This window comes from Acyrthosiphon pisum, chromosome A1 (genome assembly GCF_005508785.2).
Source record: "Acyrthosiphon pisum isolate AL4f chromosome A1, pea_aphid_22Mar2018_4r6ur, whole genome shotgun sequence".
Taxonomy (NCBI): Eukaryota; Metazoa; Arthropoda; class Insecta; order Hemiptera; family Aphididae; genus Acyrthosiphon; species Acyrthosiphon pisum.
In genome coordinates, this window is record NC_042494.1 from 117,670,126 (window position 1) to 117,688,539 (window position 18,414).

Consider the following 18,414-nt stretch of genomic DNA (forward strand, 5'->3'; position numbering starts at 1 on the left):
TATTAATAAGTGTTTTTAATTTATAAATTCACTGTAGTAGAGTAGTATATATGAATATAATTTATCTATATGATTTGATACATTCTGAATGAGAAAAAATGATGTATCAATGTATCATAATATACTATCATGGTATCTATGCGCACATAGACTTTATTTAATATTGAAATATCTAACAGTGTTCTTGAGGGATGAAAAAGTGTCATTAAAATATTGCACTTGAAAATATATATTATCATATTATTAGTTTTAATAGTTTTTGATTAATTTATTCGTATTATTACTTTTTAGTAAATACTTATGTATAGCTTAAACTTATATAATATGTACCTATCGAATTTGATGATATGATTATGTATCTTATGCCATTATTATTAATTTGTTCTTTAACTTTTAAAAATACAATTTATAATAATTGTTAGGTAGCCTTTTTTTACACATATCTATTGTGCCTTGTTTATCGATATATGTAGATTATCTGTAACGTATTAGTTGATAACTTGTAAAAAAAATTACAAATAGGTAGTGGTCAGAAGTATAATAATATGTGCAGAAGTTTAATCTTTTTCATATTTTTTATATGGGTTGCGAATTGTGACCAACTGGACAAACTGGTCTATATAACATATTTACTAAAACTTTAAGTATATTTTAGGGAGTAAGTATTAGGTACTTATGTATTTTAAGTGGCATCAATAGGTAAACTTTTTGAAGATCATAATATTAAGTTTTTTTTTATTGTTAAAATGTATTTTAAAACCATCCGTTTATTAGGCATTTATTTATTTTTTAGGTATATTATACATATATAAATATATATATATATATATATATTATTTTAGAGTTAATCATTGTAATGTATCGTAAATCATATTGTAGACCAAATAATTACGGTTTGATCAGTTTGATGTAGGTATTGGTTGGATTGGTGTGTCACTTTACTATAAATTATAATACTTATGTTTCATTGTCTATTTAATGTATTGGAGACTTATCAGTTATCAATATTAGGTATGTAATCATCAGTAGGTTCTATATTTTGGCTGTATTATTGGATTTCACGGTCCGGACGCTCCATGAACTGCATGCCATGCACAGTGTATAATTTGTTTTCAGAACATAAGATAGTTGTCGACGCGGTGCAGTCGTTGTTTCAAGCCTGGGCCCGGTAAAATTACATCTGATTGTTATGGTAATACCCTGCCGCCGCTAGAACGGCGTACGTCGTATACTTTCAGAAAATGTAGAGTTCCCCAACATACGCAATAATTTATACACTGAATCACACCATATTTGAGTATACATATTATATATATTTCTTTTCCAAAACAATAATATAAATGAAATCCGTAACGTCCTACTAAATGAAATGTCTGTATGTAAATAAACTACATGCGAGTGGCGTGATAGTAAGGTTAGTTGCTAGCCGAATCCAGTAATGGTTTTTGACACAAGGGTGGTTGAAAAAATATTTTGCCTATATACATATCTAACTTTTTTTCTATTCGCAGGTACACGAGGAGTAATTTTATTTGATATAGACTTTATATCTATACAAAAAATGTTCAAGATGTACGCATTATTCAATACAAAATAAATTATCCATATGAGTATAAGATCAATAACTTATAATTATAACTATGGAACATAAATCATGAATAATATATTATATTATTATAACAATATTTTCATTTGCAAACAATAAACATAATAATTCTACCAAAATAATTAAAATTATAATAGAACAACCAAAAGTAAAGACTTAAGGGTTAAATTATTAAAAGTTAAACGCCTGTTTTAAATCCCATTTATAATATATATACTTACAAGTTACAGCTACAATCTACATATTATGGCTGTTGCCAGAAGTTGGTCACAGTTTCAAGCCATTGTTATTGTTTGACAACAAATAAGAAACTTCTGCACAAATTATACTTCTGACAACTATTTTAAATTACTTTAAAGACAATCGAATAATGACATTATGTACAATCTATATGTACTATGCAAACACATTTTAACAATGTGTAATTTTCAAATTTTCATTAAACAAATTTGTTTGTTTAACACAAAACGAATATAACCGCTTGTAAAATATAAAAATACCATTAAATTTAATTTCAATAAAAGTAAATAATACAAGATAATAATATTCTATAATATTAAAAAAATAATAATAATAATAAAGTAACAACGTATCAAAAAATAATTATTTAAATTAATACTACAACCTTGATTTATTTATATTTCGTGTAATGATTTGGACTGAGTTAACCGTTGAAATGTTGTATAGGTTATAATAATATTTGTGCGAGCTTTTCCATTATTCTGTAGATTCTATTCGTCTTAAACATTGAATCGATAATAATATGTTTTAATACGACGAAATATTTACAAATATTATATACAATAATATACATATACAATATTCATAGATGCATCAATACATGCAAAAAAATCAGACATTCTTTTAAGCTTCGGGTCAATCTTCCAGGTCAGGGATAGCGTATAATAGTGGGATTGATGACACGATTTAATAATATCATATTTGTAACACACTTGTTGGTGTTGGACTTGACTCGTCTTACTCCACGGTCACGTAAGGCGTTAATCCCACTTCAGAATAATTACCATGTAATTTATTATAATTAATCAAGTGATGAGGTGGGGGGAGGGGAGTCAGAAGTAAATATAGAGTGCATCTATGACATGATGTACCTGCACATTACGATCGTACCTAATATTACTATTATGTACCTATTGGCTATTACTACCATCTATAGTTGTTGGTTCCGCAGTTATGTTGACTTTTAACCATTGCGCATAAGCACATTACATAAAAATACATGTTACGATGATATGTTATACAAATCTTCAAGAAGATGAAGAAGTGAAGAAGTACAAGCAGTAGAAGACGAAGTGCAGGCATGCACGTTATATAGGCAGAGGTAGAATCAAAAGCAGAAGAAGGTATAACTGCATAGCAGATTTGCCCGATTGCCAATTTCACCTCTCCCGCGGGCCGTGCGACCGGCCGGCGGCAGCCCCACTATCCGGCCGTCCGCGGCGGACCATTTTCCACCCGATTGGAGCGCACGAGACCCGCTCCGCCCCAGCCGTGCGCGCTAGACGCGCGGCACCGTGTCTGCCGCCCGAGATCGCGGCAGTCAGTCAGTCTCCGGTCCCGTGTATCACCGTCGTGGTCCGCTTGTGCAACGAGAACGAGCATAACGGCCGCCCGCTATACCGCAGTGCATGTGCGTGCGTACAACAGTGTTTCGAGTGTGTGTATCGCGATTTATACCGTCGCAGCCGTCGCTTGTCGTAATATTACGTATGTATATAAGTACGATTAGCTATATATTATAATATATATATAATACCTACCACGGCCACCCCGTGCGCGGGGGGGGAATGTATGCTTGGCATCCGGCCAACTGCGCGTAAAAATACGTAAAATATAATATAACACGCGACAGTACAATAGTAATAAGGATATATCGGTTAAATGGCTTATGCTTTTCGGATGTCTAGCTGAATTCAATTAACATTTGTTACATAATACATTAATTGTGTATACAAGAGGGAACGTCTTTCGTCGAAAAAAAGAAAAAATCAGATCGCGATGGTGTACCGTAATAACGTCCATGACGTTGCGTCTCATTATGTCGTGGTTAGCGTAGTCATCATCTTGTCTTTCGCGGTCTTTTCGTGGGCGCCCGCCGACGCCGATCCGTCGGATACGTCCGATCCGTGCTACGACGGAGATCGGGCTCGTCGGTGCGTTCCCGACTTTGTCAACGCCGCTTATGGCGGTCACGTGGAGTCTACCAGCACGTGTGGCGTGAGTGGTCCCGAGCGATACTGCGAGCTGGGCCCCACGTCCCAGGGTGTCTGCCACACGTGCGACGACACACAGCCCAAACGCCGTCACCCGGCCGCCTACCTGACCGACCCGAACAACCCGTACAATGCCACGTGCTGGCGGTCCGAGACGCTGTCCGCGCAACCGGTGGACCCGGCATCGGCGTTACCACCGCCCGATAACGTGACGCTCACACTGTCGCTGGGCAAAAAGTACGAGCTCACGTACATCAACCTGCAGTTCTGCCCAAAGGCCGCCAAACCGGACTCTATAGCAGTGTACAAGAGCATGGACTATGGTAAGACGTGGCAACCGTTCCAGTTCTACTCAGGGCAGTGCCGCAAGGTGTACGGCCGGCCAAACCGGGCCATCATCACCAAGGCCAACGAGCAGGAGGCCCTGTGCACTGACTCGCACCGATTCAACGGGGCCGGGTCGTCGGCGTCCCGGGTCGCGTTCAGCACGTTGGAGGGCCGGCCCAGTGCCATCGACTTCGACAACAGCCCCGTGCTACAGGACTGGGTGACGGCCACCGACGTGAAAATAATATTCAACCGGTTGCACTTCCCGTCCGCGCCTCCGGACTCGCCTGCCGGCGCTGCGGCAACCACCGCTAGCACCACCTCCAGCACCACCACCAGCACGACCACCAGCCTTGGCGCCACCGGGTTGGATTTAAAGTCAGATTCGGACGAACCACTTAACGGCAACAAGACGGGTGCTGATTTGCTCATGCTGAACCCGGATCAGGAGTTGCAGGGACATGAACCTGAAAAGACCACCGTTGTCGTTCCAGTGACCACCGCGTCGCCGTCCGCCGGCCGCACGTACCATTATGCGGTGTCCGATTTGTCCGTGGGCGGCCGGTGCAAGTGCAACGGACACGCGTCCAAGTGCATACCGTCAGGTCCCGGGGCGTCGCTAGTATGCGACTGCAAGCACAACACCGCTGGACGAGACTGCGATCGGTGCAAGCCATTCCATTTCGACAGGCCCTGGGCTAGGGCCACTGTTCGCGATCCCAACGAATGTAAACGTAAGTACCTCAGTCGATTCAATCAAAATTTAATAGTTATTTTAAGTAATTATAATTACCTATAGTACGTAAGTTTGAGATGAATACAGATAAAATTATGTATGCATAATTATTTTCAACCCCTTTTCCATCATTAAAGAATATAAATGTCTATTTTTTACAGTAACAATTAGCTTATATATTATGTTATAAGCTTAAATAGTAAAAACCCATAGCCCATATAAAAATGGGCCACTCGAGTCAATTGCTCTCCCTCCTCCCACCCAAAATGCATCACTAATTTCCGCGGTATTAGAGTACGATTTTTTTTAGTACGCTAAACCTTCGACGCTTTAAGAATAATATTTTGATTTTTGGAATTTTGAGGTATATTCTATCTCAAGAAACCTTTATTTTTAAATAATCTTTAGCAATCTATTTTGTTAAGGTTTTATTTGGATTTTACCAGCCCATGTGCACACAATACATTATACATAGGTAAAACTAGGATGTGAAACTACGATAAATTCTAAATAACGGCCGTAATGTCGTTCTAGTACGAGGAACCTATGAATAATATCATCATGCCCAAGTGACTAATTTGCGTCTTACATGAACTAACCCAACTATGTTCGTAATGTTTGGAAAACGGTCAACGCGTTTCGTCGTTCCGATTATAATTCCGGAAGACTCTCAAATATACGGAGGGATACAAGAAATCGTTTCGCTGAAATGCATTGCATTTACGAACGGCGACACGAAATAAGATTAGTTGTGATTCACAAAGTCACCGTGATGGCACGGCAGATCACAGACGTGTAGAAAACATAGACCTATATAAACATCGCTTTATAGGTTTATGGTAGAAAAAGGTTACTGTTTTTCTTTTACGCTGTCCAATAGAAAATATAGTAATTATAACGGCTCGCAAAAAAAAAAAAACATTCACCACATAGGCGTTATAGTATCCTCGACCGCGGTCTGAGACTACGACCGTGGTACAAATTCAACGACCGCGGTCTACATTGTTCCTAAACATACTCACGAGCGGATAACCACGATATTTTCAGTCAATCTTTTGAAAACACGTTTGTCACTGGCGTTTTTCTCCGTGTGTATGTCATGCCGTTCTTTTCTCGATCAAACCGTTTTCGTGTTAACGTTTCCGAGTGCGTACTAAGTAAGAGTAGTGTGCAGTACTACGAAATTTAAGCGGAACGGGTCTTGTAAGTTATGTACTTGCGAGTCTCATAATATCCGGTCTGACAAAACGCTTCGACCGTTTCCTGAGGATTACGAGCGGAGGATGGTATGTCAAGGTAACGAGACAGTAAGAGAGACATCATGCCAACTATATTACTATAATTTTGTTCTTTGTATCCTTGTAGTTGGATAGACGATTATTTTTAACAAATAGTTGGTTTAACGCTTAGTTGGTATTACATAGAATAGTTTGTATTTATATAATATTAGGTATAATGTGTGTATATCTATAATCTAGATAGATAGGTACCTAATAGATTAGTTTGTTGGATCCAACTGTTCCAAGGTGTTTACCATACATAGACGCCCGTCCTTACTTTTATAAATTTAAATTGTTTTGTATATTATTATTTTATAGAGAAAATCTTCTCCCCCCGCATAAGAAGAGATCGAGCGGGCTTAAAAAGTCACGTCTATTATTTTATGCACATAAAAAAGTAATATAATTGAAGTGTTAATGGGGGTACGTTTTATAAAAGACATACCTCAGTTATGATACGTATAGTAACATCTATAATTGGTCATTGCGGTAAAAAATCTCAATAATTATTAATTATCAATGTAAATAAATTATGGCCAATATTCTAGTTAGATATTACTATACCTATAAGCGTGCGCAGAATTTCTGGCAGGGTAGTCATACATAAATACATTAACACACACATATTACGTATATATAATATTCATATTCACACCTAAGTTACAAAAACTAATTTGGATGGGGTAACCTCATTTAACTACATTTACCGTGGTAAAAAATTATTTTATGATTGACTATCAATTATAATAATAATAATATTGAATATTGAGGGTGGCCGGGAGGAGTTCGCAGAGTAGTCTAGTGCCTACCATGACTACCCCGTGCGCACGCTTATGACTATACCTAATAGCGTGACAGTTTGGCAAATGTCAATTTTATCAGTGAAATTAGTGCATTATTTTTATTAATCTTATACACTTGTAGCAGCAGGTATATCCACATAATAGCATAATTATTACATTACAAACCTTTGGGATTGAGAGCAGCACTAAATATATTATATTATAATATTTGGACTTGGTGTACCTATCAGTTAGCCAATTGTAGGTAATTACTAATTAGGTACAATCAGTCGTATACTGAATTTCGACATCCCAGTGTTAATTTTTTTTGGCCACCCCTCATTATTAATGTCAATTTTAGACGATAAAAATGACTTGTATGTTTTAAAATAATAATAATAAAAAAAAAATTAACAAGCAAAATAAACATAATATCTATATAACAAAAATAATTAATTTGAAATAAATTCAATATTCAATAAGTACTTATGGAGAGTAAATTATTTTTTAATAGTTGAAAAGTAACCATGGACCATTATAAGGGTTAAATAATAATAATATTATTAGTTTTATAGATAATTTTCTGGATCATATTAAAATGTGTAAGTACTCATACAAATAATAATTTAATAAAAAGACATTAAGTACCTAAATTAAAATATTATACTATTCGAAACTCGATATACCTACTTAGGAGCTTTATGTATTATCTACATTAAAACTATATAATTATTTAGAACAGTTTGAACATTGGATTTATTCAGTTTTGTTGTAGGTAAATTTATTATATAAGATTTATTTACGCGTAGATATTATACTGGATTTGATATTTGTGACGAATCATTAAAGTGTATTGAGATGTAGATAAGAAAGGTATAAAATAATTTCTCATGGCTTGTGATTTTATATTATTCTGCAGATCTGCAGTATTCTGTAACTAGTTAAACTTATCGGTTTGATTTGATTTAATTATAAGAATTCTTATAATACGCTGAGTTTAGTGAGTTGTGTTTCTATTGATAAAATCATGATTGTATTTACAATTTACATCTACTTACCATCTGAATTTCTGACGCAAAAAACTAATAGTAGCACGACGACTATAAAAAATAGAAACGGTTTTATTTATTTTGTATCTTGATATTATTTTATATTTAATTATTGAAATAATATATAATAATATAGAAAACTCTATTAATTCTCGATTGTGCTTTACTATAATTTATAATATGTTGTTAGTTGTGTTGTGAGACACCAACATAGTAAGCATTACCTATACATATAAATTATAAGTTACAAGTATTTAGTTGTATCATTATTTGAAAACATTCTTCAGCTCTCAATAACTCATGCAAGACAGTAAAACATATTATGTTCAAAAGGTATTGACACCTCTGTCCTGAAAAATTATTCTGATCTTGAAAAATTACCCGAAGGGTCAAATTGTAGTTATTAGAGAGATCAATAATAATTATGGCTATTAGATTCTTGACAGAGCTATAGAAACCGTAGATTACACGTTTACGCATTAACAATGCACAATAGCAATCCTTTTTTATTAACACTAAAATAAAAAATATTGTTATTTTTAAGCTGGTATGACTTGTATTTAGTTTTATAACAGTTCAACTTTTTAAAGCAATTGTGATTATTAATATATCATAAGTACCTATTTAGTACCGCTATAATGTAGTATGTACCATGTAAAATAATATACATAGTAATTAGTATACTTATGACAATAGTTATTAATAGACAATAGACATATTATTATAGTTGTGCTATAACAGTATGGTTATAAATTAATAATATAAATTTGGTTTCACAGCACATATTATTTAGCTAAATGAATACCCAATACATGTATACCTATATATATTATGTCGCCATCGTCAGCACAAAAAAAATTGAAATGTTCGTAATATACGCAAAAGGAAATATTAGTAGTTATAAACTATACCTAGGTAGTTGTATTAAAATCACGACCATAATATTACTGACCCCGATTCCGATAAGCTCTGCTGCAGATCATCAAATTGGCTAGTTCGGTCTACATATTATTTCGATTGTAATCGTTCAGTTTCATGCAATCGTGAATCAAACTATCGTTGAGATTTAACAATGGATGGATTGTTATTTCTCTCTCTTTTTGTCATTGACCCCCGCAAGCTATACAGTCGACGATACCCCATGGTACAGGCGTACAGCATCACAAAAACGCAGACGGACATCAGATTAAAATCTGTTTTCGTGTTATTTTTTTCCCCATCTCCATCTCTCTTGTGCAAGCCGCCGCATACACGCACTATCCTCTTTCCATCTGGCCCAGGGTGTTTTGTATATTATGTACTCCTCGTTTTGGAATCTCTTTATTTATGAATCGATTCCGGTCACGCTGGCCAGCGTGAACCGGTTGCATAGGTGAGAAATAACAGGGCCGTTTATTAACAATATGACGTCCGCACGTGCGTAGACTTTTCGATTTCTTCCCAATGCAACATGCCATCTCCCAGGATGTGTATATTTTCAATTTATCATATAAGCAAAATAACTAACATGTACTCTTTATTTATAAGAAATGTTTCCTATTATCTTAAGTGATTAAGTATATTTCCGATATAGTTTGTATTTGGTGATGTAAATGCAGTATATTTAAAACGATAAAAACATTATTTATTGAAAAACATCTGTTTTCAGTGTTATAAAAAACATAAAAATTGTGTGAGTATAATTAATAAAAAGCAATTTGTATGATAGACGAGTGAATTACCTTGTAAATATACCACGATAAAATATAATCGTTATTATTATGTTTTGGCAGTCTGCGTATATGTTAGTGTTTATGTCTTACCTATTATTCATTATAACTTATGTCTCATAATGTTATGTTACTATTTGGAATTGGCAAGTTTACATTACCTTAGTAAATGTTAAGCACGATGTCGTTATACATGTTATTTTTTTACAACAATACAATTATATTATTATGTACCTACTTGTAACCATTTGTATTTTATTCTTTACCTACTATTACAATATTGGTACTTGTGTATGAATAAGTTTGTTTCATTGAGATTCATTACAAAATAGTTTAATAATAATTGACAAATTGAGTCATGTTTATAGTTTATAAATTAAAACAATTATTTAATTTAATTATGGTTTTAAACGTTTTATTTTTCAGTTATTTCTTGAAACCGCTTAATCTTATACTGTATCAACAATTCATCACTTTATGCGGTGTTACTGTTACATGTAATGCATTCTCATGATATTTTAAAAATATAATGACATGTGAGTATATGACTCAGTCACTCAGACAAGTGAAGGGGATGATAATTATTTAGGTTCACTTTAGGAATTTTGTAACTCATCATAATGTTAGGTATAAAATATATATACACGTACCTAAACTACACAGTTGGCTCAATATAATTATTAGGGTCGGTAGTTTATGGCTTGCGGCTATTGAAACATGCATGTAGGTATGTCGGTATATTTTAAACGTTATCTAGATATTATATTTTTTCTCTTTTAATACACATTTTGTGTTCAAAATACACAGATTCAAATTTTAATGGAAAAAATAAAAATATTTATCAATAACTACCTATTCTATTTAAACACAAAAAAATATCCGTTTTATATAGAGTAGTAATAGTAGTATCAAAAGCATAAATGCAATTTTTTGTGTTTGATTTAATATTTCCTGTTCGATTTATTAACTTAAGTACATAATATATCTTAATAATAATATCTGAAAATAATTCCACGCATATATATATATATGTTTTAATTAAATCATTAAAGTAAAATCTAAACATATTTAATTTGAAATTTTCATACTTAAATATGCACACGGAAATCGTTCTAAATAGATTGACAGCTGCTGTTTGTTTTTAAGTCACTAGAGAACTGTTAAATATTTAATCTTACAGCCAGATAACGCTTTACCGAAAAGTGAAAAAGACTTATTTAATACTTACGAGACATCTGTAATCTCATTTTCGTCTAATGGATACATATAGGAAAAATTTAACATTAAAACGTCAATATTTTTTGTAAATAGAATAAGTTGGTAGTTTTGTCATAAAAATTTTTTTTTGCTTGGCTAAAGTTAATAAAAATAAAGTAATAGAATAAATTGGGATTTATAAATATAAGCATTGTGTGTCGTGACTGCCGCCGTGTGAATATCGTGTTTGCAAAAACGGACTTGCTAATTTGCAAACAGGATCTTGTCCCCCAGTGCGTTTTTGCACTTATCCGGACGCCGCCAGACAGTTTTGTATGTATCCACGAGTTGACACTGAAAGCTGTATAAATCTCTGTACGCCTTTCCCCTTATTGGATACATTGTTGTAGTAGGACAAAATAACACGACACTATCCCCATATGAAGAGATGTATGTTGTTACTTGTTGTACGTTTAATGTGATTTAATTTTACATCAACTGTATAATATTTCGTTTATTTTTTATAAGCGTTCATTAAAATATTTTATCATATTTACTCGCAATTATAATATTATTTTACATCAATGATCTTGAATATTGATAAAATTAATTTTATTGATTTATTTAATTATGATGTGCCATATAATTTTAATAATAATGAAGCTTGTTATAACGTTAGGGTTGGTTAATTGAGTTACCTATTCAAATTAATATTAGATTTTCTATATAATTTTTATTTATTCATTCTTGCAAGCTTAAAAATGTTAGCTGTAAAATATTTATAAAAAAACACTGTACACATATAATAATTGATTATGACAAAAGGATATATAATCGTTTTTTTTTAATAACAGTGGTGAATTATACTAGGATCGCATATTTTGAATTAAAGGTTTTGTTTTTGTCCGTTGAATCATTTTTTTTTAATGGTTTTTTTCTATAAAGTAGCCCCTTAATGAAAAATGATCAAGATAATCCAGAGTATTGTTAATGTGCGATGAAATGTTATGCAAATTATCATAATAGGTGCCACCGCACCGACTAGAGACCACTCCCAATTCAATTTTCTCAATTACTCAACCGAAACGTACAGTTTATTGATGATAGGAGATTTTTGTCAGTTGTGTCAATATAGCTGCATTTAACGTAGGAGTGTTAAGCTAGGTATGCAGGTGGAATTTATCATACCTAGTACAAACAAATACCATGACTTTAAAAAATGATATTTTTGCATTTAGAATCTATAGATATTAAATGTTCACATACCTATATATTTATACAACCACCCTGTTAAATAAACTTATGACCGTGGTGCTGCATAATCAAATAATATACAGTATATATTTTAATATTTATCATCCTTAAAATGCGTTTCGAACACGTCTTGAACTGCTTTATATTATTTAATATAATATTATGGTATAGACTATAGTTTAATTTAGTTTCATAAATAAAAATTACCTACAGGTAGTGCGTGTATGTATGTAAGTTATGACTTATGTGTTATGAGTAATTCAATTGCAATATTATTGATTAATTTTAAATGTTTGAAGTGATAAGCGCGTATAAAATTCTTTAAAAAATTAGTTTATAGGTAGGTTACTATAAAGGAGTCTAGGTAGTAGGTGCGAAGTAAAATCGCAAAGTTGGCAAAACAATGTTATCAGTGAATACCACAAATACCAAATATATTATTATAATATACGCTATAATATAGGCGGCTGAAACGTGTTGGGAATTCGAAGCGTTTTATCCGAGATTGAACTCATCCAGATTAGTTATTCATTCACGTGACACTTTTGAGACCCAAAGACCTTTGTGTGCGGCGCCTTCGCTATGTATATGTATTATTATATATACACATCGAAATATGCAATTCATATTATTCTTCCTCGGGCGTCGTCCACGCGCATCATAACAATAATAACAAAATGATAATATCGTATTATTTCGTTATGTTGTTAGGTACTTGTTATTATTATTATTATTATTATTATTATTGTAACATTCGCCTCCGGAGGATTTCCGCCAGACGCTACCAGACATAACGCACATAACGTTTTCCGATAGCACCTTAACTTTGACGACGATACCCACTGCCGCAGAAACCGTGTGCGTGGTTCACCCAGTACATCATTGTACGCAACTACACATCTGTTTAACAACTATGTGGCCGGCGGCTGTGGCTGCGCAGGGGCGGAAACGGTTTATTTTTGACCTCTATTATTATAATTTATTATATTATATTATTATATATAATATACGTCTGTCGGATAAAAACGAATAAAACGCGATCGTTGGATTTTGTCAAAACACGCGTGTAAATAGCGCGGGTCGTTTTGTCTAGCTAGCTGTTTATCGTTATTGCAGCCCGTTTGACCGTAATTAATAGCGACGTGCGTGAATCGCTCTAATAAAACTGTTAACACACGCCGCCCGTTAAGTACCGTCGCCGCCGCCGCTGCCGTCCGCTTGTCGTGTGTGACAATCGCTTCAGTTGTGGACTTGTGGTGTCGCACTGTGTTTTGTTGGCAGAGGTAATGTCACCGTCGCGCCGGCCGACGGGTATAGAACGCGCGTATATTATAAAAATGAGCCGTTTGCGTAGTAATAATAATAATAATAATAGTATAAAATTTTCTACGCACGTTTTTATTGCGTTGGCTCCGCGACAAAATGGTTTTTTTTTTACTATTATATTATATTTTTTGTTTTTTTTTTTCAAAAAACCATCATGTGAGCCGACGCGACAACTGTGACTTCGACCGCGATCGTCATCGCCAGCTGGATTGTGAATTTAATGACGTATTTGCTTGATAGTTTTTTTTCTTTTGGTTCTTTCCAGTTAAGGAATTAAGTTTGATCAAAATATGCCCAACATCAATATTATCTAGTAAATATTGGAAATTTATTCAATGTTGCAACATATTTTTGTAAATATTTTAATTATTAATTCAAGCAACATTTACAACAACGTAGAAAATAATATTGTAAACATCATAATACATAGTTTGACTAAATGACAACCTTAATTATCTTATTTATAACATTACATATTTATATATTATCTAAATAAAGGTTTATTTTGAATATTTTTTTTATAATCATATTTAAACGTGTGATTAATAAATAAAATTATCTTCCTTTTTATTTTAAATTACATTCTTTGCATTTGGTTTGATTTTTAAAGCATATTTTGCTAATAGTACGTAGCTTTTAACAGTTATTTAATGCATTCAATTCACAGCCTGGTCATAGTTTATGAAAACGCGGCGAAAACGATATGCCCGTGATAGGATACACATAATTAGACGTAATTAAGTATTTCTCGATCAAGCGTTCTTCAATGTCAATATTTTCATTAACTTGCGTCTTGCAATATTATAGTCTTTATAACAATGTTAAATGTTAATAATACAATAACAAGAATTAATTTGGTTCGCGCATTATCGTTTAGATGTAGCCGTGATATATTTTACTGTTTTTCATTTAAAATTACGTACTCATATTGTAATCCATCTTTATATAGTAGGTATCACTTAAAATAAAAATATTGACTTTATAATTATTTACTTACAAGTATAAACTTATTAATTTTAAAAGTCACAAGTGTTTTTCTATATTGTAGATATTATAATATTACGTATTTGATTTTTTTAAGATATTAGGTATTCGGAGTTAAATTTTTAGAAACTATTTTGAGGTGTTGCCACAATGTAACCGCTCTGACTAAAATAACGGCTAGAAAAATGATCCACGTGTTCATCATTTAGAAAATAATATGTCCGTTTATTTTAGCCGTTAGGCATACCTGCTTTCTCAAGTATATTATTATTTTTTTAAAAATAAAACATGAAAGTTTTTAAAACGGTAACTTTAATAGACATTGTTACATTTTTTAAAATGTATGCTAATAATGAACTATTAGGTTTTAACAAAATATGCCATTTAATTCATAAAATGCTTTTATACATTTTCTTTGAAGGTACTTATAATATTATATTGGCCGGCATTCTATATTTTAAGTGGGTGCCTATCAATTATTTTGAATGACTTCTAGCAAGTCCCAGTTTATCATATAGGTACCTATAGGTACACAATTAGAAATCAACTCTAGAACTAACCAAATATTTGAATAAATGGGATTTTGTATCAGGTATAAATTATAAACGATCAACTTATTATCTCATTGTTTTTTTTTCCATCAACATAAATATTTTCATTTTTATATTGGTTGTAGTAATAAATTAATGGTTTTTATTTTTATTGGTTTTTAGTTTGTTGGTTTATTTGTTTCTGTAGCTAATTGTATTATTTTATTGAGTATTTTGTTTATTCCTTTAACAAAATATCGATTCCTATTCATTCTAACTGACAGATAATAACACTGTTCATGCTCATTAGCTTTTTTTTAAAACATTCATTTTTTGTAATTAAATTTCAAATAATATCTCTAAGTTTAATTAACTTTTCTATAATGATGACTCCTACGGGTTTAGACACATGTGGTAATACCTTAAATAGTTCTCACAGCCACAGTACTATATTGCCGTACAGACTTAAGACTTTTTATTCATTATATACGGCAATTACTAACAAGCTGTACCTATTAAATTAATAGAAAACTGTATTTTTGACCTGCGTGACCCAACCAAACATAGACAGTCGTATATTTTCCAAAGTTGTAACTGTGCCTATTTATATTTTAGTGTCGTTGTGAAATTTAATCCATGAAAACCAATCATAAACTAACCATAAAGTGAATAAAACGTGCGGCACTCTGTACGTTTATAATTTATGAACCGGTATTTTTTAAATTTACAATTCACACCTACGGGCTGTCAAGGAGACCAAAAGACTCACTCGAATCTGAATCATGAATACTTCCCGTTTACTACTCTGATACGTTTGAGGCGCCAATTCCACGATAATATTTTTTTCGTTGTTCAGTTGGTACCTCTCTTTATTGATGCTTATAAATTATATGAGATTCAAAATTAAGAAGACTAGTTTAAAATATGTTTATCCAATATAATAGAATACTTTAAAACCCGTCTTGCACAAGTGGATAACAAGGCTATAATATTTGTCTTATTTTGATAATATAATAATTTAATCAAAACCCCTATAGGTACTAGGTCAAAGATTTCATATTTATGATATGAAATTGATACCGATACATGGAATGTTCATAATAATTGTACATTCGTAATTTTATTGAAAACACGTTTTTTTCTTCGATTCAACTATTAAGTATTAACATTATTTTCATTTACATTTTATATAAATTCCGAATTAAAAATATTAAATTTTTATAATGCAATTGTAATCAATATACCTATATATTTTAAGTGTGAGCACTTCTCTGTATGTTATATAAAATACAAAGTAGTTATTTATTGAAGCATTTGATGCAATAATTACGATTTACGGTGAATTAAAAGTTAGAGTTCTTAATCATCAGGTAATAAAAATGTTGAACCCTAATTTTACACACAATAATACGATTTTGTTTTCGATGATAAAAATACTGACATAATACATAGATCGGCCGGTGTTGAGCATTTATCTAATTTACCTCACCTCAGTGCAGGATAATGGTGACTGATGAGTTGTAATATTAAGTTTGAAAGCAATAATAAATCATCGCACATTCGAAAAACATTTCTAGATGGAGATTACTAAAAACCGTATTTACTGCTTAAATGTCTTCATTTCTTCAACATATAAATTGGAACTGTACATAATAGTACACGCTAGAAATACTACCAAGAATGTCGATAAATGATTCTCTAAAGTACCAACTAGAACATTATAGTCTTTATTTCCAATCTATATGATATCAACATTCTGATATTATATCGTTTTGGTATATTTAATTTAAAAACTTTCTTTTTTTAAATTCATATGTTACTTAAATAATTTGTTTCAAGATATTTATTTTTAAAGGTTCTACTTATAATTTCTATATAAAAAATGATCAATGACTGTTAGATGTTAAATTCAAGTTAAAATGTATATAATTATGGACGAATATAATCGGTTTTTACAGTAGTAAATCGGAAAAACAAATAGGTACTTCTGTTAAAGAAACTTTGAAATTGAGAAAATGATCTGAATAAAAGATGAACAAGCGATGTTTTTCTGTTGCATTTCAGTTTTCGGACTGTTTAAAATTAAACCGGATAAAAGTTCCTTCGTAGTACATGTCACTATGTATGAATATTTACAACTCTGGTAATATTTCTAAACCATCATGATTATTATAAGAAAATAAGAGTATCGTTAGGAATTGTCCATTTAGTTGTAAAATATTTAAATGTAAATAATGTGTCTTATAGAAATTGGTTTTTACATTTTGACTTAATTCTTGAATGGATCTTAACAACTTGCTTACTAATTTATGAAATAATTTTATCGTTCCCGACGAAAAGTTAATAATAATATGTTAATTTTATTGAAAACTCTATAATACAATTATCTGTGTCAGAATGAATTTTAATGCAAATAATTCTTAGCTATACTGTAATAACGTAATAATAAGACAAGTGTATTTTGTGTATATAAAAATCGTGATGTGCATATAATTACAATTATGACGTTGGCTTACATTTCATTTGCACTATGGGTTAATGTCCACCTCAGCCTCCACTTATTTTATCTGACATATGTTCAAATTTGATTGTATTTATTTCATAAAAACAATTTAAATAAACAGGTAAAATTCCTTGTATAAAATTATAATCTACTTAAATTTTATAGTTGTATAACCATTTTAATGTATGAAAACCTTCATTTTTAGTTCTATAATTTTGGTTACATATCAGTATATTTATCGTATAAATAAACGCAATTATTTTCCTTTAAATTACGTTATACACTACCTATTTGATTATTGCAATATTATCAATAATTATAGGAATAACATTTTTTTATAAATTAGTGTACCTACTACAAAAATTAAAAGGAATGAATTAGTTACATTTTAAATAACAAAATTTAAATTTAAATATAAAACTAATAATTAGGTACATTTTATTATTCTGATTGTAAATATTTAGCCTAATAATTTATTTATATAGGTAATAATATAAATAATGTATTAGGTACGCAATTATTAAACGCATTTAGATTTTAAAATTTAATAAATTATTTAGATCCTGGACATTTTAATAAAAAGTATTAGAGAAATTTAAAATTATAGTGATACTTTTACTTTTTTTTTTTATATATGTAATATAAACCATCACTAAATGATAGTTTAATAATATGAGGAAGTGATGGATTCGATACTTATACAATATATAAAAATGAACGTCATGATAACTATTTGTGTGGCATACATTCTTCGCTCTGGATCCGTCCCTGGCTATTGTCTATAAATGCATAAAATAATAGATCATTATTCCCGATTATCACAACAGGTATAAGAAACATGTTTTTAACCCTTCGGGGAACTACAATATTTATGCGTAAACACAACCTATTCTTATC

The 18,414-nt window shown here is 31.7% G+C and overlaps 1 protein-coding gene across 1 annotated transcript in view; it reads left to right on the top strand.

The window, feature by feature from the left end:
* The first annotated feature begins 3,153 nt into the window (after nucleotides 1–3,153).
* Nucleotides 3,154–18,414, top strand: part of LOC100569347 (netrin-B) — a 52,349-nt gene continuing 37,088 nt past the window's right edge. Inside the window, exon 1 of the mRNA XM_008184779.2 lies at nucleotides 3,154–4,901. Coding sequence (XP_008183001.1) covers nucleotides 3,626–4,901 — 1,276 coding nt within the window. The 5' untranslated portion in view covers nucleotides 3,154–3,625. The remainder of the gene's footprint in view (nucleotides 4,902–18,414) is intronic.